Source organism: Podarcis muralis, chromosome 14 (assembly GCF_964188315.1).
Source record: "Podarcis muralis chromosome 14, rPodMur119.hap1.1, whole genome shotgun sequence".
NCBI lineage: Eukaryota > Metazoa > Chordata > Lepidosauria > Squamata > Lacertidae > Podarcis > Podarcis muralis.
The window spans coordinates 42,260,552-42,287,711 of record NC_135668.1 but is presented as its reverse complement, the minus strand read 5'-3'; the positions used below and the strand labels follow the sequence as shown (position 1 = coordinate 42,287,711).

Genomic DNA, 27,160 nt, shown 5'->3' with positions numbered 1-27,160 from the left:
ACCACAGCCTTCAAGCGCACGACTCTTGCCAAATTTGTCCCGCAGAGAGATTATGTATAGAGACAAGTCTGTATACTTACTTCAATAAGTCGCTGAAGTTTAGCCAGTCCTCCCTGTGGTTCCTTGACACAATGAGCTTGAATTCTAGAGATGGGCATTTGGAAGCTATGGTATCTACTGCTGGGGCCAGAACCTGGTCAGTAATGATACATCTGGCCTTTGAAGTCTGGACTCGGTGGAGAATGTCTTTCGCCGTCAGCTGTGTTGTCCCAGGAATAAGAACGGTTCCTAATGAGGGACCAAATGACGAAGATTAAAAATGACGTCACATGTTTCCAACTTAAGAGCGATGAAGAAGTGGTTAGAGCAGGGGTAGGCAACCTAAGGTCTGTGGGCCGGATGCGGCCCAATCGTCTTTTCAATCCGGCCTGCAGACGGTCCGGGAATCAGCGTGTTTTTACATGAGTAGAATGTGTCCTTTTATTTAAAATGCAACTCTGGGTTATTTGTGGGGCATAAGAATTCGTTTATTTTTCAAAATATAGTCCGGCCCACCACATGGTCTGAGGGACAGTGGACCGGCCCACGGCTGAAAAAGGTTGCTGACCCCTGGGTTAGAACATCTGCCGTGCATGTAAACCGTCTCTGGTTCAATTCCTGGAATCTCACACACAAAAGGCTAGAAAAGTCCCTTGTTTGAAACCCAACAGTTCAAATCAGCTTCCTTCATTGCAATGGGAGCACTGAAGGCTTCAGATTTCAAATTGCATGGGGGGGGGGTGTGAATCGTACCACAGGGGAGGGGGAGTTAAGGATCCAACTCACTGACTGGATCCAATCCCTGACCCCTGAGCTATGGTTAATATTTAGCATCCAGCTGCAAAACACAGCTGTGCGAGGTGCAAACTGAAACTTTATTAAGGGTGTGTGCAGATGTATATGGGAACAGGACAGAAACTAGGACCCCATCTGCATTATCCATTTAAAGCAGTATCATCCCACTTTAATAGTCATGGCTTTCACCCCAAAGAATCCTGCGAATTCTCAGGCTGCTGGGAATTGTTCCCTTCAGAGTTAGAATTCTCAAAGTCAATCCCTCTTCTTAGGGAACTCTGGGAATTGCAGCTCTGTGAGGGGAGCTCGTCCTACACTCGAGTAGGATCCTGGTAGAGACACATGCCTGACTGGCATGTTCTCTCCCTCCTGGTCAATCGTTCGGGAGCTTCAAAAGCTTTCTTCTGCCCGAACATCACAGCGACTGATGCCAACAAACATTGGCAAGCTTAGGGATCCGCAGAGTCTTCGCAGCTTGCGTAACAGACCTCAGCAACTCAGCATTTTGGCTAATCTACCTTATTTATATATAAACACGCATGGAGCACTGCAACATGGCTCCCTCTCTCTCTAGCATCAGACAGCAAAGAGAATGAACAAAGGACAATAGTCCCACCTCACGGAACACAGTAACACAAATATCGTGTCTCCGTCACTTCCCACTTTGTGGAATCAAAACAACCACATCATGTGATAGACAAAAATCCCATGACTGCAGTCATGAAGCAGGAATTCTAACAGTAGGGGCCTCCTAACAATCTCAGCACCCTTGACAAACGACAGTTCCCAGAATTCTTTGGGGGAAGCCCTGACCGATTAAAGTGGTCTGATACTGCTTTAAATGTATAGTGCAGGCGGGGGCTAGAAGAGAAGCAGAGGGTGGGGAAAACATCTGTATAAATCAAGAACATTATCCATGAAAGGATGGCTCAAGTGTTTAGGCAGAGGTCAGCCCCTGAACCAGAAAAATGGGAAGGGATTGATCCTGATCCCACATGGAGAGGGCCCATCCTGCTTCCTCCACCAACCAGCACTTCTCCGCATGCTGCTAACCTGTTCGCATGCAAGCCACATTCAAGAGCCACCATTCAGGAATCCGTGGCAGGATCACAATGACTCTGTCTCCCCTCTGCAGGCCACACTGCTCAGAGAGCACTCTAGCCGCTTTTTTGGAAACGTGGGACAGCTCCACAAAGCTCCACTTCACTTGGTCTCCTTGGTCATTGACCCACCAGAGAGCTGGGCTTGTCGGTCGATTTCCTTCCTGTTGGAATGACAGAGTCAGCTGCTGTAAACAACCACACTCAGTTGGCAGAACGCTTCTTATGGCCAAGTATGAAGTACTGGTTATAGCTAGAGGCCTGTCAATTTTGGTTTCTCATGTTTCAGTTTTAGATTTAGTTATCTAACATCAGTTTGCAATTTAGTTTTTACTTTAAAAAAAAAAATCAGTTATCGTGAAAATTCCTCAGCAAAATTTCTCTCACTATCCACATTTTGGATGCAATTTTGCCCAATATGCACAATTTTATAAAGCAATCTTCCCTTATACAATACATTTTTGTTTGTTGTGCCCACTAATATAAGCATTCATATTCGCACTTTACCCTAGTATTTCGATTTTTCTAAACATTACTTGGGATAGAGAATGGCACTGAAAAACTCACAAAAGTTTGAATTTCAAAGTGTTTCGTCCCATATGTTGTTTTGAAAAGTGCAGTTTAGGATGTATTTGAATGTGAATTGAGCTGAATTTCTGCCCTGTCCCTAGTTAAAGTCATTAATTGGTTAATTTGACATTTCCTGCTTTGCTTTCTCTTTGTCGATGTCTCTACTAGTGGGACCAGCACCAGAATATTGTAATGCTCCTGTTAACAGGTGCCAGCCAGCTATACCCTTTTCCAGTATACTCCATTCCATTGCCCTACCCACTAGTTTTCTAGGTCCGCTCAACCTGCATTCTGAACCCACAGAGCATGCTCAGTCCTTATTGGTCTGTTATGTCCCCCCTTAGGAGTCCCCCCCAAAATATTTTGTACTTCTACAAACTTTATATCCCTCAGGCCTGCTGATACCTCTTTGAGGGCGTATGGTGCAGTTTGGGGTACTAAAATGTAAGCGGCTAGCTTGTGGCCCTATAGATGATGTTGGACTAAAATTCCCATCATCCCTGAACATTGGGCATGCTGGCAGTTGAAGTCAAACAACACTGGAGCAAAGGATCTATTGAAATACAGTGGTACCTCGGGTTAAGTACTTAATTCATTCCGGAGGTCTGTTCTTAACCTGAAACTGTTCTTAACCTGAAGCACCACCTTAGCTAATGGGGCCTCCTGCTGCTGCTGCGCCGCCGGAGCACGATTTCTGTTCTCATCCTGAAGCAAAGTTCTTAACCTGAAGCCCTATTTCTGGGTTAGCGGAGTCTGTAACCTGAAGCGTATGTAACCTGAAGCGTATGTAACCCAAAGTACCACTGTATAGGATCATAGCTGTCAATGTTTCCCTTTTTAAAAGGGATATTCCCTTATTCTGAATAGGATTCCTCGCAAGAAAAGGGAAAAGTTGACAGCTATGTATAGGATGGAATTTAAAACACCCACCACACACTGGCTAGGTTTCTGTGTAACACCAAGCCACAGTAAACAAGGTTTATGAACCAACAACAAACCATGGCTAACAAGGAATGGTTAATTTGTGTTTAACAAACCATGGCCAAACTGCTAAGGTATATAAACCATGGCTTAGAGTTATGTGCGAACCAGACTGCTGTGTTGATGCGCCACATTTGAAAGACTTGACATGAAAAGTGACAGAAGATGTTACCTTTTCCGCCTCAGCCCAGCTATCCACCACATCTTTTGCAAAGTTGAAGTATTCTGGCACCTCTGGCTTATATTGTGCTTGTATGGATTCATAGCCTGAAAAGTTCTGAGCAGCCAGGGCCGGCTGCCATTTGCTGAAGCTTCTGGAAGAAGACAGGTGAAGAGGCCAGAGAGCTCGAAAGGCCGAGGCCTTCGATAATATCATCGAGGTGATGCAAGCCATAGTGAGGTCTTCCACAGTGTATTACATTCAGTGCATTTTTCATGAGCTGCCTACCTGAAATACATAGGGAAACCATTGTACAACAGAGAAGATACTGGTTTCTTCAGCTTGCTGAGAATTTCAGCATTCTTTTTCTTTATTATTTTATGCAAAATCATTTCTAAACCACACACACACACACATACATATATATATATATATATAAAGAGAGAGAGAGAGAGATATACCGGTATATATTTCTAAGTACGGCATATATAAATAAATGAAACCTAAACACCATAAAACAGTATAATAAAAACAGGAATTAGGTAATAACTGGGTGCAGTCTAATAGGTCAAGAACATTCTGTAGAGAAAGCATGTCTTTACGAGATGTCAGAAGCAATCAATGGATGATATTTCACATTTTGTTTGCTTGTTTGTTTGTATACTGCTCTTTATTTGGGGCAGGGGAATCTCTTAAAACATGACAAGATTATCAAAACAGAACATTACAAATGGAAATCAGATACGAAAATATGATAAAAGATCTGCATTTAAAGCCACACAATTAGCAAATAAATAAACAAAACCATCCCCTAAAAACAAAAAACAAAACCCGATTAGAAAGCAAATCTGGAAAATACAAAAAACATTCCATGTGTTAAAACATCAGTGGCATGTAAACAAAACCACTGAGGAAGAATCTGCACCTCTTCACCTGACTATTGACCATGTTGGCTGAGGCTGATGGGAGATGAAGTCCAAAACATCTGCAAGGCTGCTCCATCGCATTATACCTCTGAAGTGTCAGTGGGCTCTAGTGCAGTCTTCTTCAACCTTGGGTCCCCAGATGTGGGTGGACTACAACTCCCATCATCCTTGACCTCTGGGTGACCGCTGGCTGTGGATGATGGGGGGACACTGGTCATGGGGCAAGTGAATCTTTCTTGTTCCTTTCTCTACTGTTCCAATGATTTGTTCTGCCCTCCATCCCACGTCTGAGTTTTGGTTTAAACTGGAAGAATGTCTACGACGAATTCCTGAACTGGAGGCTACAAAGCCACATTTATAAAACACTACAGGAAAAGCTACAATGATGTGTTTGTTCATACAATTGCCCTGATGTAAACCTTCAGATTATCTCTGAACCTAATTTACCACACGGGATCATTTTGTGCCAGGAGGGTGGGGATCATGCTTGCTATCCTGAGCTACTTCAAGGAAGAATGGGCTAAAACAAAGGAACGGAAACCAAAGTTTTTGTTTCTCAAACCCTACCAAGCCTCCCCTCCTATTTAGATCCTGGGTTATTTATGGCGTTTTCTCCTGGGTTATTTGAAAAAAACGCCTTGAGAAAATAACCTCACAATATGTGAAAGAGAAGAGCGAAAGATAGATAAAGATTGACTTGTCTTCTAGATGCTCACATGTGTTCCTGCCCATTGGTCACATAATCACACAAATGAATCTTGATATAATCATAGTTACAAATATGGTTTTTGAGGGTGTGAGCATTTTATCAATGCACATCTGTTCAACATTGGCAAAGGGGAAGAAACAGAAAGGAATAGTAGGGTAGTTATCATCTTCTTCCACATTCACTGCATACATTTTAAGTGATATGTTACCACTTTAAACAGTCGTGGCTTCCCCCCCAAAATCCTGGAAGCTGTGGTTTGTTAAAGGCAATACTTTTTTTAAAAAAAAATGTTTAGGGGTACTGTCATTTTGACTCAAGAAAATCACAATTTTATACAGTGGTACCTCTGGTTGCGAACAGGATCCGTTCCGGAGCCCCATTCGCAACATGAGCAGAACACAACCCGCGTCGGCACGATTCACCACTTCTGCGCATGCGCGTGACGTCATTTTGAACGTCTGCACATGCGCAAGCGGCAAAACCCGGAAGTAACCTGTTCCATTACTTCCGGGTCGCCGCAGGACATATCCTGAAAGAACGTAATCTGAATCGAACGTAACAAGAGGTATGACTATACAGTGGTACCTCAGGTTAAGTACTTAATTCATTCCGGAGGTCTGTTCTTAACCTGAAACTGTTCTTAGCCTGAAGCACCACTTTAGCTAATGGGGCCTCCTGCTGCTGCTGCGCTGCCGGAGCACGATTTCTGTTCTCATCCTGAAGCAAAGTTCTTAACCTGAAGCACTATTTCTAGGTTTGCAGAGTCTGTAACCTAAAGTGTATGTAACCTGAGGTACCACTGTACTTCAAATTGGGAAAAATAAATACAGTAAATGCACAAAAGTACAAAGACTCACAAAATGTTGAGGGGTATGTGTATCCCTGTGTCCCTCCAGAAAAAAACACTTGTTAAAGGTGTTGAGTGCTGTTAGAAGGCCCCTATTCCCCTCACAGAGCTATAATTCTGAGTTCCTCGCGAAGAGGGATTGATAGTTAAACTACTCTAAACAGTCACTTATAAACAACCCACTCAAAGTTCTTCTTCTCCTTGTCTTGTCCTCACATGGCCAGGGTTAATCCAGGTCAAATGCAACAGTGCTTGCGGAAGGAACACAACAGTTAGCAGACAGCTCAAAAACTTTTAAAATTAGTTACACTTTTCCACAAGGGTAAAAACTGAACAGGGTAATAGTGCATTTTGTCCACTGTCTCTCTCTCATGTCAAGCAGCAGGCTGAAACACCCCCAGCCAGCTGGTCTACTCATGAGTAAAACCCTCCAGAAACAGCTACTTGATTTAGAGATCTTCCTCCTTGAACTTGCATCTATAGCAGCTATTCCATCAGGCAGAGAGAGAGAGGGATTTTGATGAAATGGCAAGGTCTCTCCATGGCATCTTCTGAAAAATTAGCAACGTTTCGGCTTCTCTCTATTCCTGCTGTTACCTGCAAGAGTTTGTTACTCAGAATTCATGCCTGAGCTTGTTCTTTCTCCCTTCTCCCTCCCAGTCCCTTTTTCCTTTTGTGTTGTGAGCCTGAGGGAAGGGACTGTCTTTTTTCACTGATCTTTTAAGCCTCTGTGGGAGCTTTTGTTTGGCAGAAGAGTGGGACAACCACCACCACCACCGCAACAACAACAACAACAACAACAACAACAACAACACAGCTGGGCCAACCCGCTATTTAGACCCCAATGTTCCTTGGGATGTCTTCTTTCGGAACTATGCTTTTTAAAGATTACAAAATCCAGAAATGGACTTTAAGCAGGGAGGATGCCAGCTGCAAAGAAATGCATATTGTTCCAAGTTAATGCTAGGATTTATTCTGGGGAAACCAGTTTGTCCAGCCTTAAGGGACTTTACAAAAGAAATTAGGTTCAAACAAATACCATTCTGTCCCATTTGGAAACACCTGTATAACTGCAATGGTTTTATTTGGGGTTGTTTTTTTTAAACATGGAATATTCACAGAATCACAGAATTGTAGAGTTGGAAGGGACTACGAGGATCACATAGCCCAATTACTAATTAATTACTAATTAATTATTATTTAATTATTAATAATAAATAAATATATAAATTATTAATTATTAATTATTATTTAATTAATACTAATAATGGTTGTTTTTGTGACCTGCCCTGGGACCTCATAGTGAAGGTCGGTTAAGAAACGCCTTAAAAAGAATCTATTATACATCAACTGTGTTTGCCTTTCTTTCAACGAGCAATCTGCCCGAAGTGTGGCAGCAGCGAGCAAGCGAAAGGCTGCGCGCTCTGGGGCCGCCGCCGAAGCGCTAGGACGAGAGAAAGTTGGGACAAAGAAAGCGAAAGCGAGCAAGCAGCCCCGCCACGTCGGAAGCCGTTCGATTACCCCGATCTCGGCCTCCGCGAAGTTCAGCGAGCAGCAGCAGCACCGCCCAGGGCGAGAGGAGGAGGAGGAGGCGGGAGGGAGGGGAGACACTTACGCCGTTGCCTACAGTTTGTTGGACGGGCTTGGCGGAGGCAACTTGGCTGAGCTCGATCCCTCGACGGCGCCACTCGCCCCTCGCCGAGAGGAAGGGGCCGTCTCTGCCTGCCTTGGGGGAAGAGGCTGGCCCGCCCAGGCACTTGTTGCAGGGGAGGACGGACTGGTCCGGCGGAGTTTCCTCGGCCGCCTCCCTGGCACTGCGCGGAGTCCCCCGAGGAAAAAGCCAAGGTCAGTGAACTCTGGACTGCTTCGCGGTGGGATTCAGTCGCATGCCTGCCAATACAGCTTGCGCAATCATAGGGCATAAGAAGATGCAGGATCAGGCCAGCGGCCCATCCAGCATCCTGTTCTCGCAGGCGTCTGCACCAAATCTTTCAAAATTCAGCATCCTTGGATGTCCATGGGGGTCTAGGTAAAGGTAAAGGGACCCCTGACCATTAGGTCCAGTCGTGGCCGACTCGGGTTGCGGCGCTCATCTCGCTTTATTGGCCGAGGGAGACGGCGTACAGCTTCCGGGTCATGCGGCCAGCATGACTAAGCCGCTTCTGGCTAACCAGAGCAGCGCACGGAAATGCCGTTTACCTTCCCGCTGGAGCGGTACCTATTTATCTACTTGCACTTTGACGTGCTTTCGAACTGCTAGGTTGGCAGGAGCAGGGACCGAGCAACGGGAGCTCACCCCGTTGCGGGGATTCGAACCTCTGACCTTCTGATCGGCAAGTCCTAGGCTCTGTGGTTTAACCCACAGTGCCACCTGCGTCCATGGGGGTCTAGTGGGATGGGAAAAGGAGGTAAGCTTGTCTATGTCCACACAGAGCACGTAGATCCACAGAGGACTGTAGAACATCAAAGCTATTTTATCGCAAAGCAGACCAATGGTCCATCTAGTCCAGTGTTGTCTACACCGACTGGCAGCAGCTGTCCAGGGTTTCTGTCAGGCAGGAGCAGACATAGGCAAACTTGGCCCTCCAGATGTTTTGGGACTACAACTCCCATCGTCCCTGACCACTGGTCCTGTTAGCTAGGGATGATGGGAGTTGTAGTCCCAAAACATCTGGAGGGCTGAGTTTGCCTATGCCTGGGCAGGAGGCTCTTCCAAAGTTTTGCAGGAAGAGAAGTGATGGGGAAGTGCTCTTGGAAAGTGCAAGAGAACACAATCATGGAACTGCAGAGTTGGAAGGGACCCTGAGGGCCATCTAGTCCAACCCCCTGCAATGCACTCGTTTTGACACAGTGTCCCCTAAGTGCAATGAACTGGTTGCCTGGAAATCCCTGCTCTGTGTCATGATGGAAGCTGAGCTGCAAAGGGTTGCTTCCAGCTAAGTTTTATCGAAAGCAGTCCCATTGAACTAGCCATGCCCATTGATTTCAATGGGTCTACTCGGATTAGGATGACCAGTGGACACCATTGCAAGCATCTTTAAAAGGTGAACTCTCGATCATTGGAGGTATTTAAGCAGAGATGGGATGACCATCTGTCGGGGATTCGTTAGCTGGGCTTTCTTCATTGCAGGGGGTTGAACAAGATGACCCTTGGCATTCCCTTCCATTTCTACAATTCTGTGATTCTTTGGGCAGGGGGGCCTTGGTGGAGAGGGTGGGGTCTGCTCTGCTCCAATGTGATTGCACCACGATTGTTCGAGAGATTTCAGTCAGGTAATTCGGACGGCTTGGCTTCGCTCCATCCCCTGCCCCTGCTCAGTGTCATGTATCTTACTTTGCTTACATAAAAGTGTTTCCCACGTGATGCACGGCGATATTGTGAAACTCTCTTTGACTCTCTCTCTCCCTTCTGTTTATTTAGCCGTTTATTTAGCTGTTTATTGAGCCTTGTATACTTTGTTAGCCACGGGACGCGGGTGGCGCTGTGGGTTAAACCACAGAGCCGAGGACTTGCCGGTCGGAAGGTCGGCGGTTCAAATCCCCACGACGGGGTGAGCTCCCATTGCTCGGTCCCTGCTCATGCCAACCTAGCAGTTCGAAAGCACGTCAAAGTGCAAGTAGATAGTTCGAAAGTACGTCAAAGTGCAAGTAGATAAATACGTACCGCTCCGGAGGGAAGGTAAACGGCGTTTCCGTGCGCTGCTCTGGTTCTCCAGAAGCGGCTTAGTCCTGCTGGCCACATGACCCGGAAGCTGCCTGCGGACAAACGCCGGCTCCCCTGGCCTATAGAGTGAGATGAGTGCGCAACCCCAGAGTCGGTCATGACTGGACCTAATGGTCAGGGGTCCCTTTACCTTTACTTTGTTAGCCAAGGACCCTCAGAAAATCGGGAGTCAGCCCCTCCTCTCTTCTTTGTACATATATGAGACATCTGCAGCATGTGAAAACAGGGCGTCCTGCACAAATATCACTCATCCATTTTGCAGGGTGGAGTTTGGGAAATGAGCTAATGGGTTTGGGGAGGACGGCAGCTCAGGAGTAGAGCATCTGCTTCATGTGCTGAACGCCCCTTGTTCAATCCTTGACATCTCCACATAGGGCTGAGAACATCCCTTGAGAGCTGCTGCCAGTCAGTGTAGACAACACTGAACTAGATGAACTCAATATAAGTTGGTTTCCTGTGTTTGGGATCCGTAAGGTTGTGGCTCTGCTGCTATGTTGACTGCTTTGAGGCTTCAGGGTTTTTCTGCTTTCAAAACATGTCACTGCAGAGACCAAGCTGGTTGATGCCCTCAAGCTGCCATGAAGACCTTGCTTCGATGCTTCTGGAGCCTGCGGCCGCCACCTTGCACTTTCTTTCGCCAAGCCAAGAGACACCTGGCCTCTCCGATCATCTCCCATTACGAAGCTATAAACCATGGTGAACTGGATGTGCCTGAGTACTTTAATTTTGCCAGGGATGTTCTGGACAGGTGGACCCAAGAGGAAAAGGTAGGGGTTTGGTTGTTTGGGGGAACAGGTAGGAAAACCGGATGTTAATAGTACTGTGGTGCTGCACTTGGTCTCCCTGGAGCACAGAGGAACCTGAGACTTTATTTTTTTAAATAAAAATTAAAATGAAACAATAGTAACTTTTATATACTTCACAAAGTTTATACACCTCTTGATTGTAACAACTACCAGCACCACAACAACCCCCAAAGAGGTGTATAAAACAGATAAAACAAATTATCAATAAGAATGAACAACAATAACTTGGGTTTTTTGAAATTTTAAAATAGCAATAGACTACTAAAAACCGATTAAGACTTGCATCAAGAACAAATGCTTCAGTAATGCACAAGAATAAAGAAAAAACAATGCAACTGAATGATTTTTATATATATATAAAATTTGGGTTGTTTCATTTACATTCCCTGGAGGGAAATATTTTGATTAGCATTGCTGGTGTTTGAGGGTAGTAATATTTTTTTAAAGGGTTTATTTTATTCATAAATATCAGGATGCCTTCAAAGTCTTACCATATTCTCATTTAAAGAGGAAAAGTTACTAAGTATTCCACATAGCAACATATTTCACAGGAGGCATTTGAAACATCAATAATATACAAAATAATTTTTTGCAACATAGTTTAAAACGAAGCATAGAGGCCGGTGGCTTCGTTCAGTGATGTGTTCCCCAAACTGAAAGATGCAGGGTAGTCTTGGATTCGACCCTCCCAGACTGCCTGATTCTTGTGTCAGGAGCATCCTCCTCCATGATGCCTTCTTCTTCTTCTTCTTCTTCTTCTTCTTCTTCTTCTTCTTCTTCTTCTTCTTCTGCGATCACTTGTAGCCGAATAAGATTGTCTTCCATAAACATGGTTTTAACAATGAGTCCGTAAGTGACTGTGGAGGCCAATTCTGGATCCACACATCCTTCCACAGTGGGGACATTGGTTTCCGGGCGGGAGTTGATCACGGTGTGGATTTGCCAAGCGTGCCTTCCTCTTAGCGCATTTCTCCCTTGCGTCCTGAGTTTGAGTGTCTCCAAAGCCCATGACACCTTTGGTAAAGGCTGTTCTCCAATTGGAGCGCTCTCAGGCCAGTGTTTCCTGGTTGTCGGTGTTTATACTACATTTTTTAATATTTGCCTTGAGAGAGTCTTTAAACCTCTTTTGTTGACCACCAGCATTTTAAGTTCGGAATAGAGTAGTTGCTTTGGAAGACGATCATCAGGCATCCGCACAACAGGACCAGTCCAACGAAGCTGATGTTGAAGAATCATTGCTTCAACACTGGTTGAAGCACCTTGCCTTTAATCGCCATTTGTTCCCTCTGCTGACTTCAACTGTAGCTCAGTGATTAAGCAGGTGTGTTGCATGCAGAAGGCCTCAGGTTCAGAGAGACCTCCATCTGAATCCCTGGAGAGCTTCTGACAGTCGCTGCGGCATAATATTGAGACAGATGGACCAATGGTCTGACTCGGCCTGAGGCGGCTTCCTGTGTTCCTTCTCTCAAACATAGGAGGGGGAAGGCTGCTTAAGGGAAGGGCTCTAGCTCAGTGATAGTACCTCTGCACACAGAAAGTCCTGCGTTCGATTCCCGGCATCTCCAGTTAGGGCTAGGAGGGTCCCCTGCCTGAAAACCCGGACAGCTCCTGCAGGTCAGTGTAGAGAAAACCAGAACAGATGTACCAACGGACTGGCTCTTTCTAAGGCATCTTGCGTTCCTATGATGTAGGCCTGCAACATAAAAATATATGGAGGTAGGCTGCAGGTGAGGAAATAACCCACAAAGTAATAGCGCTGACAGGAATAGAGAACAATGGTTGTGTTTTTTAGCTAGCTGACATGAAGGACATGAAGTTGTTTTAAATGTTGCTTTTAATGTTATAACCCATCCTAGGACCTTACGGCCAAGGGAGAGTAATAAATGATTTACTGTAATAATAATGATGATGATGATGATGATGATGATAATAATAATAATAATAATAATAATAATAATAATAATAATAATAATAATAAATACTTACCTGACTGCTGGTGTGATTGCCAGGGGGTGTTGATGCCTGCTGATGTTCATTGCTTGTCTTTAGCTGTCTAGTTATATTTTGTTGTACATCCTTGAAAATTAGTAAAAAATACTTTGGAAACAGCAGCACAGAAGCAAGATCCTGGCACTAGGTATCACATGCATACAGATACCCCCCACTGCTTTCCTTTTTCTTTGCCTATTTTAAAAAAATATTTTAAATGAAGAATTCCCCATAATACAGTAAGATTACAACTACAGAAAATACAAATCAAATAAGTAAAATATGGAGTCCTCTCTTAAAAGTAATTCTCGGCCCTTACCACTCACAGAGAACAGTAGCTCCTGCTCCTCCCAGCTCTGACCTGGGATATTTCCTTTCTCCTCCAAGTCCGAGAGACCCGACATTTCCCTATCTCTCACCCAAGGTCCTCCATCGGCCACAACTGACCACACACTGCTATATGATTCATCCATATAAAATGGCTCTGTGGATTAGGTTGTGATAACGTCTTCTCTGCTAGGATGGAAAGAGGCCTCCGAACCCAGCCTTCTGGTGGGTGGACGACCGGAGCAAAGAGGTGAAGTGGAGCTTTGAGGAGCTGGGAGTCTTATCCCGGAAAGCTGCCAACATGCTGGCTGATCCCTGCGGCTTGCAGAAGGGCGACAGGGTCATGGTGGTTCTTCCAAAGCTTCCTGAATGGTGGCTGATGAATGTGGCTTGTATCCGGACAGGTCAGTCAAGATTCGGGGAAAGAAAAGAGGGGGCCCCCTCCCCAGAAAAAGTGCTGTCTTCCCCAGTGAGAAGATTTAGCAGTAGACAAATATTCTCCACTGACAGCTTGACAAAAAAACAGCAACACAATTTGTGGAAAAATTGGGAGGAAAGGGAATGCGTTGCAGGGATCTCAGCTAAAGAATCCATGACATTTATGAGTACTCTTTGGGTTTGGTCAGACAACCAGCTACAGATCCACCTAACAATTTATATTCATTCAATCCCACATTTTACCAGCTTCCTTGAAAAAATACCATGGGGAACATTGTCAAAAGCAGGCATCCCCAAACTCAGCCCTCTAGCTGTTTTGGAACTACAACTCCCATCATCCCTAGCTAATAGGACCAGTGGACAGGGATGGTGGGAATTGTAGTCCCAAAACAGCTGGAGGGCCGAGTTTGGGGATGCCTGGTCAAAAGCATTACCGAAATCAAGATTTCAGTTTTAAAATAAATTACTGTGTGGGAGGGAGAAGGAGCTGCAGAAGTGATGAAACCCATGTTCCTGGCTAGCTTCAGATGTCTGCATTTTTTTGAACGGATAAGTATTTTGTTTATTTATTTATTCACTGCAGGGGTGGGGAACCTCAGGCTTGGGAGGCAAACATGGCCCTCTAAGCCTCTCTATCTGGCCCTAGGAATTCTCCCTGGCCACACCCCAGGATGTGTCCTTGAACTCCCATGATGCCTCTTGCTTTTCTGGAAAGAGGATCTAGAGGGATGTGAGAATGTGTGGAGTTTGCAGGTTTTGCTCTTCCCACTTAAGCCCTTGGCCACACCCACCAATGTCAGGTGTCTCTCAGAAGGCTGTCCAAACAGGAATGTGACCCTTTGGCTGAAAATGGTCCCCTATAGCTGCTTTGCAGGGTCTAAGTTGCCCCTCTTCCTCCTAGGAATGCTGGGACTCAAAAAATTGTTCCCCCGCCATTTTCTCCACACGTGAGGAAGGTTAGCCTCAGAGATGGTGACTGGCCCAATGAGTCACCCAGCAAGTTTGACAGCTTACTGGGAATTTTTACCTCAGTCTCCCCAGAGGTAGTCCAACAGTCTAGCCCAGGAATGGGGAACCTTTGGGCCCTCAGGTGTCGCTGAACTACAACTCCCATCAGCCCCTAACAGCTAAAATAAGAGAACGCAATGATGATTGTTTTCTGGAAGATTGGAAGCCTCTTTTGGATTATTGAAAAAAATATTATAGTATGGTAAATTCATGATCGGGATTTGAACTATGTGGAACAGAAGGAATTAAAGATTATTGTATTGTTGTTATGATATAAGAGAGAGGAGATAAGGTGCAGCATAGGGGAGAAATAATAAAAACACCATGGAAAACAGGGTGGGAAGCCAGTAAAACAAAAGAAAAATTCATTATGTATTGGAGTATATATTAAATTTTTGAAATTTAATAAAATATAAATGAATAAAACAAAAACTCCCCCCAGTCCTGGACATTGACCATACTGCTTGGGGCTGACAGAACACCTGAAGGACCCAAAGTTCTCCGTAGCTGCTCTAACCACTACACCACCTTAGAATGAGACACCACTGTGTGTGCAGCCTTCCCAAGCATGGAGACTTTCTGGGTTTCCTGCTCACGACATTCTCTGCTTCTTTTCTAGGCATTGTTTTCATCCCAGGGACGCCCCTGTTAACTTCCAAAGACATCTCCTACAGGCTCCAGGCTTCCAAAGCCAAATGCATCGTGGTCAGCGACGCGTTGGCCCCCGCAGTGGACTCAGTCCTGTCTGAATGCAAGTCTCTGAAAACCAAGCTTCTTGTGTCCGACAGCAGCAGAGATGGCTGGCTGAACTTCAGGGATCTCATCCAGTAAGCATTGCAACAGACATGAATCGAAAGCAGTAGAGATATTATCTAGATCAGTGGTCTTCGGCTGGTCCAGATTAATACACAGGTCTGACTTCCCAAGCTGCAACATGGGATCCGTTTTCACTTTTGATTTATACTTAATAGCAGAGCTGGACCGCCCATCAGACTGGGTGAGGCAGCTGCGTCAGGCAGCATCCCCCAAGGGGCGGCGTGCCTTTTCTGCCACCAGTCTCCCTGGGCTCTAGAGGCAGAGAGGAGCTGGCAGCAGAGCTCTCCTCCTGCCGAGTTGGTGAGAGGGGAGGCATTCAGCCACTGGGAGAGCAGGGTTCGAATCCCCATTCAGCCATGAAGCTCAGAGGGTGACCTTGAGCTAGCTACCTGTTATGTACTGAAGTTCTCACCCTGGGCCAGCAGGGGGATACTGTAGATAGTTATGCAAATAAGGGATCGAAAGTGACGTTCAGTGATTGGATAGTTTTAGAAAATTGTTACAGTTACGTTGTACTGGGGCTCTATATAAGCAGGCTGACTGAACCCTTCAGTTCAGTTCTGTCCTGGCCTGTGAATAAACAAGAGCTGTTTGAAGAATCGCTGTGTCGTCTGATATGTTCACCCACAATTTAACACTACCGTCTCTTAGCATAACCTACCTCACAGGTTGTTGTGAGGATGAAATGGAGAGGAGGAGAACCATGTACACCACCTTGAGATCCTTGGAAGATAAAGGTGGTACATAAATTTAATAATAATAATAATAATAATAATAATAATAATAATAATAATAATATGAAAGTAGTACCATAGTGTTTTCAGCCTATGGTGTGGATGTGGCCAATGACCCACTGGATTTCTGCCATGGGTTACCGAATGGGTGCAGGATTCCATTTGCTAGGTTCTGCGCCTGATGTGTGTGTGTGGCTGCTGCGGAAGGGGAAAGTGTTGCCTGTCAATGTCATGCGATGTGATTGCTTTTTAAGAGCAGCGCCTGCCGACCACGACTGCACAAAGACCAAGAGCGAGGACACAATGGCCATTTACTTTACAAGCGGAACCACGGGAGCTCCCAAAATGGTGGAACATTCCCACTGCTGCCACGGCATTGGATTGATAACTGCCGCCAGGTAAAGCTTAAAAAGTGCTATGGTAGCAAAAGCAGAGAATGGATGAATCATCATCATCATCATAATTTATTTATACCCCGCCCATCTGGCTGAGTTTCCCCAGCCACTCTGGGCGGCTTCCAATCAAATGTTAAAAACAGTACAGCATTAAATATTAAAAACTTCCCTGAACAGGGCTGCCTTCAGATGTCTTTTAAAGATAGGATAGCTGCTTATTTCCTTCACATCTGAAGGGAGGGTGTTCCACAGGGTGGGCGCCACTACCAAGAAGGCCCCCTGTCTGGTTCCCTGTAACCTCACTTCTCTCAATGAGGGAACCGCCAGAAGGCCCTCGGAGCTGGATCTCAGTGTCCGGGCTGAATGATGGGGGTGGAGATGCTCCTTTAGGTATACATGGCATTCTGGATTGGGGCCTTCTTTGGGTATCCTCTAATGACAGGGGTGGGGTATAGGATGCGGCTGCTGAGCTATATTCTGAGCCCTTCTCCTGGTCAGATGGGATGGAGGAAGAATACGATTTGGCTTACTTTTAAAGGATCTGCGTTGGTATCTTCTCAACATTATTAAATAGAGTGTTTTGTAATGCTTAATGGCAGTTTTCCATTGTCAGCGGCTTGCTGCTCTACAGTTCGCCACCTGTATAGACTTTGCACTCTTTAGCCGACTCACCTTCTGCCTCCTTCAGCCTGATTTGCAGCACTTTTGCTGAGTCATCCTGTAACCTGCTTCCCAGAATCCTGATGCCCCGAGTCAGCAACTGGTTCCCCGTCTTCTGCTCCTTTTCCACATACATAGGCGCTGCATGGGTTTGTCTCCTTCGGCTATATTCTGGAATACGTCAGACCCAGGATGGGTTAAGACGACCTGGAGTGGTGTTTTTGGTCCGTGGATCAATGGGTCGTGCGTCTTTGTACATCGCTTGCCGCAATTCGAACCCGCCATCGTACTGAACGTAAGCGTGCAGGGCATTGCAGTGCTCTTTATGATAATAATAATAATAATAATAATTTATTATTTATACCCCGCCCATCTGGCTGGGTTTCCCCAGCCACTCTGGGCGGCTTCCAACTGAATATTAAAAACAGTACAGCATCAAACATTAAAAACTTCCCTAAAGAGGGCTGCCTTCAGATGACTTTTAAAAGTAAAATAGTTGTTTATTGCTTTGACATCTGCTGGGAGGGCGTTCCACAGGGCAGGAGCCACTACCGAGAAGGCCCTCTGCCTGGTTCCCTGTAACCTTACTTCTCGCAATGAGGGAACCGCCAGAAGGCCCTCGGCGCTGGATCTCAGTGTCCGGGCTGAACGATGGGGGTGGAGACGCTCCTTCAGATATACTGGACCGAGGCCGTTTAGGGCTTTAAAGGTCAGCACCAACACTTTGAATTGTGCTCGGAAACGTACTGGGAGCCAATGCAGATCTCTCAGAACTGGTGTTATGTGGTCCCGGCGGCCACTCCCAGTCACCAGTCTATGATGGTTCAGAAACTTCAGTTGACCCTAAATGCAGCAACCGAGTTACCAATTGTGATTCTGCTTGGAGCTTGTATAGTGGTACCTTGACTAAATTCCAGTCTATAAGTCCGTTTTGGACTAAGTCCAATTGCAACCCGGAAATGAGTGCTCCGAGGTGAGTCTTTTTTTTTATGTAAGTCGGGCCCAGCTGCTGTTTTAGGGGTCGCTTTTCATCGTCTGGTTCCCATTGAGGGTGTTTCATTTGTTAATTGAGTCCCTCACTGCTAATCAGAGGCTTCCTGTTGAGTCTGCCAGCTGTTTAGTCGTGAGCACTCACGCAACACAGTGATATTTGGAGGTTTTGTTTTTGCTATTTTTTTGTGGTTTGGTTTGTGTGGCTTTTTCAGTTTTTTGACTGTGACTTCGTTTTATGGGACTGAACTGTGACTGGCTTGTGACTTCCTTTTTGTGACTTGTTTTTGTGACTATGTGGAACCCAGTTCAGCTACTGGTTGATTGTGTGACTGCAGAAATGGATAAAAGCCCCCCATCCAAACAATGACTATCATTATGTTATCCCCCCCCCCCAATCATACAGTGGTACCTCTGGTTACATACGCTTCAGGTTACAGACTCCGCTAACCCAGAAATAGTGCTTCAGGTTAAGAACTTTGCCTCAGGATAAGAACAGAAATTGTGCTTCGGTGGCGCGGCGGCAGCAGGAGGCCCCATTAGCTAAAGTGGTGCTTCAGGTTAAGAACAGTTTCAGGTTAAGAACGGACCTCCGGAACGAATTAAGTACTTAACCTGAGGTACCACTGTATTTATTTTATAGTACAGTACATTGATTATTGCCTTCATTTTATGGATCAATGGTCTCATTACAATAAAATTCCTGTTAAATTGCTGTTTTAGGGGGTGTTTTTCATTGTCTAGAATGGATCAATCCATTTTCAATTACTTTCTATGGAAAAGCACGCCTTGTTTTAAGTCTGCTTTGTTTTAAGACCGGACTTCCGGAATGGATTATGGTCTTAAATCAAGGTACCAATGTATATAAATCCTGTTTTAAAACAGCTGAACTGGTTGCACATTTGTCTTCAGGGCCCAATTCAAAGTGCACATGTTGGTGATTGAAGCTTATTTGTCTAAGGAGAGGATCTTTATCTGTTGTGAGGCAGATGTTTAACCAGCATGCAAGAAATCTCGCCCAGGCTACGGGCTCTACCTTGTGTTGACCTCCCTCTAGACACAAGGCTGCATAGGGTACACAACATGGGACAGCAAAAATCTTAAGAAGGAAAGCTGTCTGCACTCATTCTACCAGCTGGGTAAACCCTGGCAGCCAGACTGGAATTCCGTAGAGCAATTGAGCTATAACTTTGGTGTTGAAGACCTTGAAGGCAGAGGGGATATGCAAATTACCTCTTGTTATAAAGAAATGCATTATGGCTTGCATAGACAAGGTACAGCAACTTGGGCTGTCAGTGGAATTTTTGCGATCAATGTCCCCACCATCTACCAAGGCTATAATAAAAACTAGGTTGTGGGACATTGAACGCCAGGAACTAACAGCAGCAGCAGAGAAAACATGTTCCCCTCTTAACTTTCAACTTTCTTGGGCACATGAAATAAACCACAATTATCTTGAATTTTTGCTTAATCCTCAAGAAAGAAGGGCAGGTTTAATTCAAATCCTTTAAACCTCCTATGGGGAAGGTTCTTGGGAATGATGGAAGGAGAAAGAATTTGCCGATGTGAAGACCATCAGGTGGAAACTCTTACACATATGGTTCTTAAATGTAAACTATATGTTGATCTCCACCAGCAGTTCCTAGAATAGATCAACTCGGCATCCCCAAATGGAAACCAGAGTTAGAGGTTGTACATTTTCTATTACTGAGGAATAATCTGGAGCTCACCAAGTTAGCAGCTAAATATCTTTATCTGGTTTTTTGTCGTCAAAACACATTGCAGATGTCTGATCTCCCTGGAGACCTAGAGATGTAATGTTAGACTGCTTTGCCTCTTTCATTTGACAAATGTTTTGTGTCACTGGGAAGGCGGTAATCCCGTATTGATTTGCTATGGGTGTTTGTACGTGATGCCAATAAAAGGTTTGATGATCTTGATTGTCTCTATCTAGACTCTTGCCCGATACCCAATCACCACTTTCTGCACAGCTCCTACAGGATTCCGTATGTTGGTGCAGCAGGATCTTGCCAGGTACTATTCACTGGACTAACTGGAAAAGCAAATGCAAGAGGAAATGCCCTGTGTGAGCTGATGGGTGCCCTCCAGATTGTGGCCCTCGGGAGGGTTTGTGGCCCTCGGGCTGATGGGATTCCCCGTCCCCGATGTAGGAAATGCGTGTGAAAATGCATGTGTGTCTAAGAGAGCAGCATCTGTCCAGTATATGGAGAAGGGTCAGAGCTCAGAAGTGGAGCATCTGCTTTGCATGCAGAAGGCCCCAATCCTCAGCATCTCCAAGTAGGGCTGGGAGACACCCCTGTCTGAAACCCCGGAGAACTGTTGCCAGTCAGTGAAAAGAATACAGAGTGAGATGGACCAGTGGGCCAGCTCTGTATAACGCAGCTTTCTATGTTCATTAACTTCCTGTAGGATAAATAGTGGGGTTTTTTTCAGATAGTGCTGTGTTTCCATTTCAAATCATGGAGGTTTTGGGGAGAGTATGGCTGAGTGAGCAGGAACATTTCCCGCTGCAACATTTTGTTGCAGCCATGGGTGGGGTGGGCAGTTGCTGCCCCTGGATGAATCATAACCCCTAGGTTCCTACCTTTCATTTTTTAAAAAAAGAGTAAATGCATAGAATCTGAGACAAAACATACAGGCAACATTCTCTCTCTCTCTCTCTTTAAAATTAGCCTGTTCCTCGCTTTCAGTTTCACTTTGTCTGCCCGCTACCCCTGCCCTGAAAAATTATTGTAGGCACCCATGGGTGCCAGCCTCACTTGTGGGTTTACTAATTGTCGCCATTTCTTATCAAGCTACAAATTCCCAAGCCTGGAGCATTGCGTGACAGGAGGGGAACCGCTCAACGCAGAGGTGTTGCAGCGATGGAAAACCCACACAGGGGTGGATATCTATGAAGGCTATGGACAAACAGAAACAGTATGTTTATCTTCATTCTGGCATGGCTGCGCATCTGGCAAACTCACCACAATGCAGTTGATCGAACTTTTAAATCAAGGGTGGTGTGGGGAAGGCCTTTTCAGCCCAGCCTTTTCTGAGAAAACTTCCAGGGACTGCATGCCAGTGGGCTGAATATGAAACACAAACATTGCCTCTGGTTTCCACATACACTTCTGTAGCCCTTTTGCTCCTAGACAAAAAACTCTGTCTATCTATATTTCCTATCTGTCTTTGTTTCGAAGCAGCTGGGGGAGTAAAGGCTTGCATTTGGGAATTCAGGACTCTGCATGACAAAGTGAAAAGCCGTGATGGCTTAAGGGTTTTCGTGACGGTCCTGACATTTTGGGGGCGATTGGAGACTAGGCAATATTTTCTGCTCAAGCAGCAATGGAGAGGGCTTATTACCCTCCCAAACTAGTGAAAACTCCCAAATGTTATTTGGCTTTGTTTTTTCTCTCTCTGCTCTTACAGGTAGCCATCTGTACGAATGTTAAAGGGATGAAAATCAAACCGGGCTCCATGGGAGTGGCGTCTCCACCATATGATGTCCAGGTACAAGGACAAATATAAACTTACCAGACTGGTGTCTGTCTGAAGACTGGGCAACCTGTTTATTGAGCACTCCCCTTGATTTGTTTGTACAGAGTTTGCAGGGAGGTTAAATGATGTTTGCTGAGTGTTCATTCTACTTTGTTGTGAGGTGGTTGGGCAACACTGCATCAAGGAAGTCCTACATTTTCAAGTGTATCTTCCTGTCACTTTCCTTACTTCCAAAACTGATTTGGTGGGGCGGGAATGGGTTTCTAAATTGTATTCCATAGAACTTAATGGAAATCACTGGGAACGTATTCCCACCATCACTAATCTAAATATTCTAATTCATTTCCCATTTCTTGATATACTGGCCTATAATGGAACCCTGGGAGCAAGCAGAGATCTCTATCTTAACGGGAGCCATTGAGAACCGAGTCAAACCGTAAAGTGTACCATTGTTCGTGGATATATGTGTGTGAGTTTTAAATCAACACTGGTTGGCTGAAACAAGCTTTTGTTTATCTTTTGCTTTTACAGATTGTGGATGATGAAGGCAAAATTCAGCCTCCGGGGGTAGAAGGGGACATTGCTATCAGAATCAAGCCAAAGCGACCATTTTGCCTTTTCTCACGGTACTTAGTAAGTATTACTTTTAGCACGTCAACAACGTTGTGATAGATAGAACAGCTTCACTTTGCAACCAAGCTGAGGACATCAGTTGCATTTAGCTCCAGGTCTAGATTTTTGCTATGTTACAGGGTCCAGTGGTAGTACAACATGCAGTGTATTAAGGTTGGATATGGATCTAATTGCATGCTAATCTAAGGTTCGATCCCCAGTGTCTCTAGATAAGGCTAGAAGAGATCTCTGTCTGAAACCTTGGAGAGCTTCTGCCAATCAGTGGAGACAATACTAGGCTAGGTGGATCAATAACCTGATCCTATTATAAAGGAGTTTCCTTTGTTCCTGATGCTCACAGACATGTAGTTCCGCAAACTTGGCTGTTGTCAGGGGTGGGTGTTATCAGGCAGCTGACAAGGCCCACATCCCAGCATGGGACCCACTGCCAACTCTATTCGTCCTCCTGGCTCTGCTCCTCCTCTGCCTTGCTGTTGTTGCTTCTTCACCTGCCCTCTCCTGTCTTGACGAGAGCAAGGAGTTTGAGCAGCATCCTCTGCTCATCTTGCCCTCTTCCTTTTGGGTGGTGGTTTGCTTTAGACTCTGGTGGACAGTACAAGCAAATAGGCTGCAGAGGTAGCAAAGAGAAGGAGGGAGGACCCACTCAGGGAAGGGAGGAAGGGAGAGCCTCTCGTTCAAGGGCTCACTGAGATCTGGAGTCAGCACTTTTTTTGGCAGTAATCAAACCAAGAGCAAATCAACTCGCTCTTTTGTCTTGGGGAACCATTGCCAAAAGGGACAGACCAGCAGGTATTGGTGAAAACGTACTGAACAATGTTTGGTTGTTGCCAGGATAACCCTGAGAAAACCGCAGCCACCGAGCGTGGTGATTTTTATGTCACTGGAGACAGAGGGATTAAAGATGAAGAAGGCTATTTCTGGTTTGTCGGAAGATCAGACGATCTGATTAATTCTGCCGGGTAGGTTCAGTTCGGTTGGCTTTCACCCTTTGACCTGTGCTATTAAGCGACAAAAGGCGCAGGAGTGACACCCCCCTTCTGTCTCTTAGGTATCGTATCGGCCCGTTTGAAGTGGAGAGTGCCTTGATAGAGCACCCAGCTGTGGTGGAATCAGCTGTGGTCAGCAGCCCAGATCCCGTGAGAGGAGAGGTAACAGAGATTCAGGCAGCCAAGACATTCAGCAACACATGATACTCAGCAGCAGAAAGGCACATGCAGTGCGCTTGCTTGGGGAAAGTGTCATAAATCTTGACACATCACAGCGGTACAGATGGTGCTGTATTTCAGACACATGCCTGAGCAGGGGAGGTATAAAAATTGGTGGGCAAACTCACCTCGGTTCATTTGGCTGCAAAAAGAAAAGTGAAAAAAACAAACAGTTGCATCCTCAAAGCCCAGTTTTTGACATTACCAGGATCATAGGTAAAGGTAAAGGTACCCCTGCCCGTACCGGCCAGTCTTGACAGACTCTAGGGTTGTGCGCCCATCTCACTCTATAGGCCGGGGGCCAGCGCTGTCCGGAGACACTTCCGGGTCACGTGGCCAGCGTGACAAGCTGCATCTGGTGAGCCAGCGCAGCACACGGAACACCGTTTACCTTCCCGCCAGAAAGCGGTCCCTATTTATCTACTTGCACTTTGATGTGCTTTCGAACTGCTAGGTTGGCAGGCGCTGGGACCGAGCAACGGGAGCGCACTCCGCCGCGGGGATTCGAACCGCCGACCTTTCGATCGGCAAGCCCTAGGCGCTGAGGCTTTTACCCACAGCGCCACCACCAGGATCATAGTGGGATCTAAATATCCCCTGGAGATCCTGCCAATTTCCATGAGTTCCTAAATCCTCTTCTCTCCCTGCTTGCTCATTCCTATGGCTAACCCAACATTCAAGGATTAATCTATGTGTGCTTCTAGTTCTTTAAGTGAGGATCCGCCTGCTGCTAAAACAGCAACATTCATACTCAAGGGGCTCAGCAGGCTCAGAGAAACCCCCAAGGTTTGCAGGCATAAGAACATTTAGGGGGGAAATCCAAAGTGGGGGGAAACCTGTTGAGGACTGAGCATGCTTAGTGGGAGGTAGAATGGAATGCAGTACCTTGAAAATGGCATGGTCAGCTGGAACTCTGAACAGGAGCACAGAGCGCTACACACAGCAGTATTTTATTTTGGCTAATGAGCAATATCCTGTCCCAATCACCCAGTCACACTGATGCCTTTTTCCCCTTCTGAGTCGTTAATGCATTTATGATTGGCATCCCATAGGTGGTGAAAGCCTTTGTCATCCTGTCTTCTGCCTTTATATCGCATGACCCAGAAAAATTAATCAAGGAGCTCCAGGATCACGTGAAAAAGGTGACTGCTCCTTACAAGTATCCTAGAAAGGCAAGTATCTTCCCAGGTCCTAACAGGGAAATTAAAATGGGTTGTAGATTCATTGAAATTGGTGAACATGATTAGTTTAGACATTAATTTCAGTGTGTCTATTGTGAAGAGGAATTGACTGGTTTTTAAATTGTTGAGATGCTGTGGTAATGAATTAGTCCAAGGCTGCAAAAAAATTGAGATGCACTCTCATTTTTTGCCTACCCAGGTTGAGTTTGTCCGGGAGTTGCCCAAGACGGCAGCAGGGAAAATCCGAAGGAACGTATTAAGGAACCAAGAATGGGGAAGAGTGTAGCTTTGGCTGAACGTCTGCAAACGAAGAACCTTCCTGCAGTACTGCTGTTTGTCGGCGAAGAGGTTCATTCAAAAAATGTACTCTCCCTTAAGGTTGCTTCTAAAAGTCTCATCTGATTTCCCCCCTCACCTGAAATGTTGGACTTGCAGTTTCCCTTCTGTCCAAAGTGAAACCATGATGCGCCAGGAACCCTCAATCATTCTGTCTCCTTTTTTTTTTAAATGAGATTGGGGAACCTGTAGCTCTTCAGGTGATGATCAACTTCCATTGGTCCCAAACAACAACAACAACAATTTTATTATTTGTACTCCACCCATCTGATTGGGTTGCCCCAGCCACTCAGGGCAGCTTCCAACATCTGTAAAAACATAGTAAGACATCACACATTAAAAGGCTTCCCAATACAGGGCTACCTTCAGCAGTCTTCTAAAGTTATATAGGTACTCATCTTCTTGACATCTGACGGGAGGGCGTTCCACAGGGTGGGTGCCACTACTGAGAAAGCCCTCTGCCTGGTTCCCTGTAGCTTCACTTGCAGTGAGGGAACCACCAGAAGGCCCTTGAAACTGGATCTCAGTTTCTGGGCTGAATGATGGGAGTGGAGACGCTCTTTCAGGTCGGGGGTGATGGGAGTTGGAGTCCAGCAACATCTGTGGGCCACGATCCCCAAGCCTTGTTGTAGTAGAGACAAACATCCAGTTTTCATTTGATTTCCTTTCTCTACCTAACTGATTTGCACAGTTGCATTGATGAAACGTTGCCAAAAACACCGTTGATGTTACCTTGTGTACAATTACATCAAGAGTTTTGATAGGGAGTTCCATAGTTCTGTGGTAGGGGATATGCTTTGCATGCAGGTCAGATCCTGTTCCCATTCTCTCCACTGATGGGTTAGGAACAGACCGCTGTCTAAAACCCCAGGATTGCTGCCAGCCAGTCTAGACCAGAGACAGAGAACCTGTGGTCTTCCAGATGGAGTTTTAGGGCTGATGGGAGCTACCATCCACACTGGCATGGCCCTGTGGTTAAGGGGATGACAGGAGTTGGAGTCCAACAAATATCTTAGAGGACTGCAGATTCTCCTTCCCTGATATGAACTTAAGGCAGAAAGTGGGTGAATTGAGGCCAGACTCCTATCTTGTGCCAAGTTCCTTTATCTACACCAAAGACCTGACAGATGTTATGGTTTTTATTTTTTGTTGCTATTATACAATATTAGCTAATATAAAATATTTTTTGTTGTCAATATAAAATATGCTACAAATGTTGATCACCTCAAGGATCAAACTCAAATAGGAGTTTGAGGGTGCTAGTAGATGGAATTAATCCCTAAGAAGTGTTGTGTAAACACACCCGGCCATGTTCTAGGACACAAACCCTGCAGTGTTGACCATCTGTACTAGGCCCCTGTTTTAGGTTGGACTGAAGCTGAGAGAGAACAACAACCCTGAAATGTTGTTCACTGCTTTTCTCCCCACACTGCATGTTTGGCAGAAAAACTAATCGGCAATAACCCTGTTGTGTAGCTCACCCATACACACCTTACGCAGGTTGGACTTCTGTGCTGCAAGAGAACAAGTTACAGCAGGCTTGCAACATAGTCCAAAGTTAATGTTTCAGAGGGAAAGGAGAGGCTGAGGCTGGTATGGATTCCCAGGTTTTTTTTTTTTTAAAGCAAACCCTCATACATCTCATGTTGCAGGCAGGCAGATCTATTTTAAGTTGGCATCTCAGAAACTCTTCCCAGGTTAATGTAAGCACTCAGTTGCATGTCAGCCTCCTTTGGCTTGCATGTGGATTGGTTGCAAGTATTAATGTTCCAAAAATAAAATAATGCTGAAGATGCAAGGCCCAAGTTAGGGCTACTATGAATGACCATTTTTGCAGCCACCAACAAGTAAATATTTTCAGGTGAAACAGGAGATTGTTTTACCAAAACAATGTCACTAAACTTTTATTTTTGTGCTATCAACTGTGCCGATGTATTTGTAACCTTGGCTTTCAGGGAAAAAATTCCCAAAGGAAAGTGTTATGTACTGAAGTTCTCACCCTGGGCCAGCAGGGGGATACTGTAGATAGTTTTCACTCAGGTCCACGTCAGTTATTTTAGGCGGGAAACCCTAGGTTGTTGTTGCTACAATGTTGACAGCTGGCTGCCTATAAAAGCAGGCCGGCTGAGCTGTTTGCTGTTCAGTTTCTGTTCCAGCTTACAAAATAAAGAGCTGCTTTGGAGAAATCGCTGTGTCGCCTGCCATGTCTACCCACTATTCAACTGAAAGTTTCTCATTGTACCAAATCAATATTTTGAGTGCTGGAAATAAAGCTATTTTCTAACCTTTA

At 45.4% G+C, this 27,160-nt stretch overlaps 2 protein-coding genes across 4 annotated transcripts in view; one reads left to right on the top strand and one right to left on the bottom strand.

Moving 5' to 3' along the window:
* Positions 1-7,880, bottom strand: part of LOC114584910 (acyl-coenzyme A synthetase ACSM3, mitochondrial-like) — a 22,737-nt gene extending 14,857 nt beyond the window's left edge. The window contains exons 1-4 of one of the 3 annotated variants that reach the window (XM_077918540.1): positions 7,743-7,880; positions 3,658-3,929; positions 1,888-2,098; positions 81-288 (exon numbers count right to left, since the gene is read on the bottom strand). In XM_077918540.1, the coding sequence (XP_077774666.1) occupies positions 81-288; positions 1,888-2,098; positions 3,658-3,879 (641 nt within the window). In that variant the 5' untranslated portion in view covers positions 3,880-3,929; positions 7,743-7,880. Of the gene's footprint in view, positions 1-80; positions 289-1,887; positions 2,099-3,657; positions 3,934-7,648 lie in introns of all 3 variants that reach the window. The other 2 variants (XM_028707089.2, XM_077918539.1) reach the window with 2 other exon arrangements.
* Positions 7,832-27,160, top strand: LOC114584911 (acyl-coenzyme A synthetase ACSM5, mitochondrial-like). The gene is made up of 14 exons (XM_028707091.2): positions 7,832-7,972; positions 10,399-10,618; positions 13,167-13,377; positions 15,039-15,246; positions 16,224-16,367; positions 17,163-17,319; positions 19,969-20,048; positions 20,831-20,954; positions 21,447-21,527; positions 22,047-22,148; positions 22,980-23,107; positions 23,197-23,296; positions 24,406-24,525; positions 24,734-27,160. Exons 2-14 carry the CDS (start codon positions 10,430-10,432, stop codon positions 24,818-24,820), a joined length of 1,731 nt encoding a protein of 576 aa, XP_028562924.2. The 5' UTR covers positions 7,832-7,972; positions 10,399-10,429; the 3' UTR covers positions 24,821-27,160.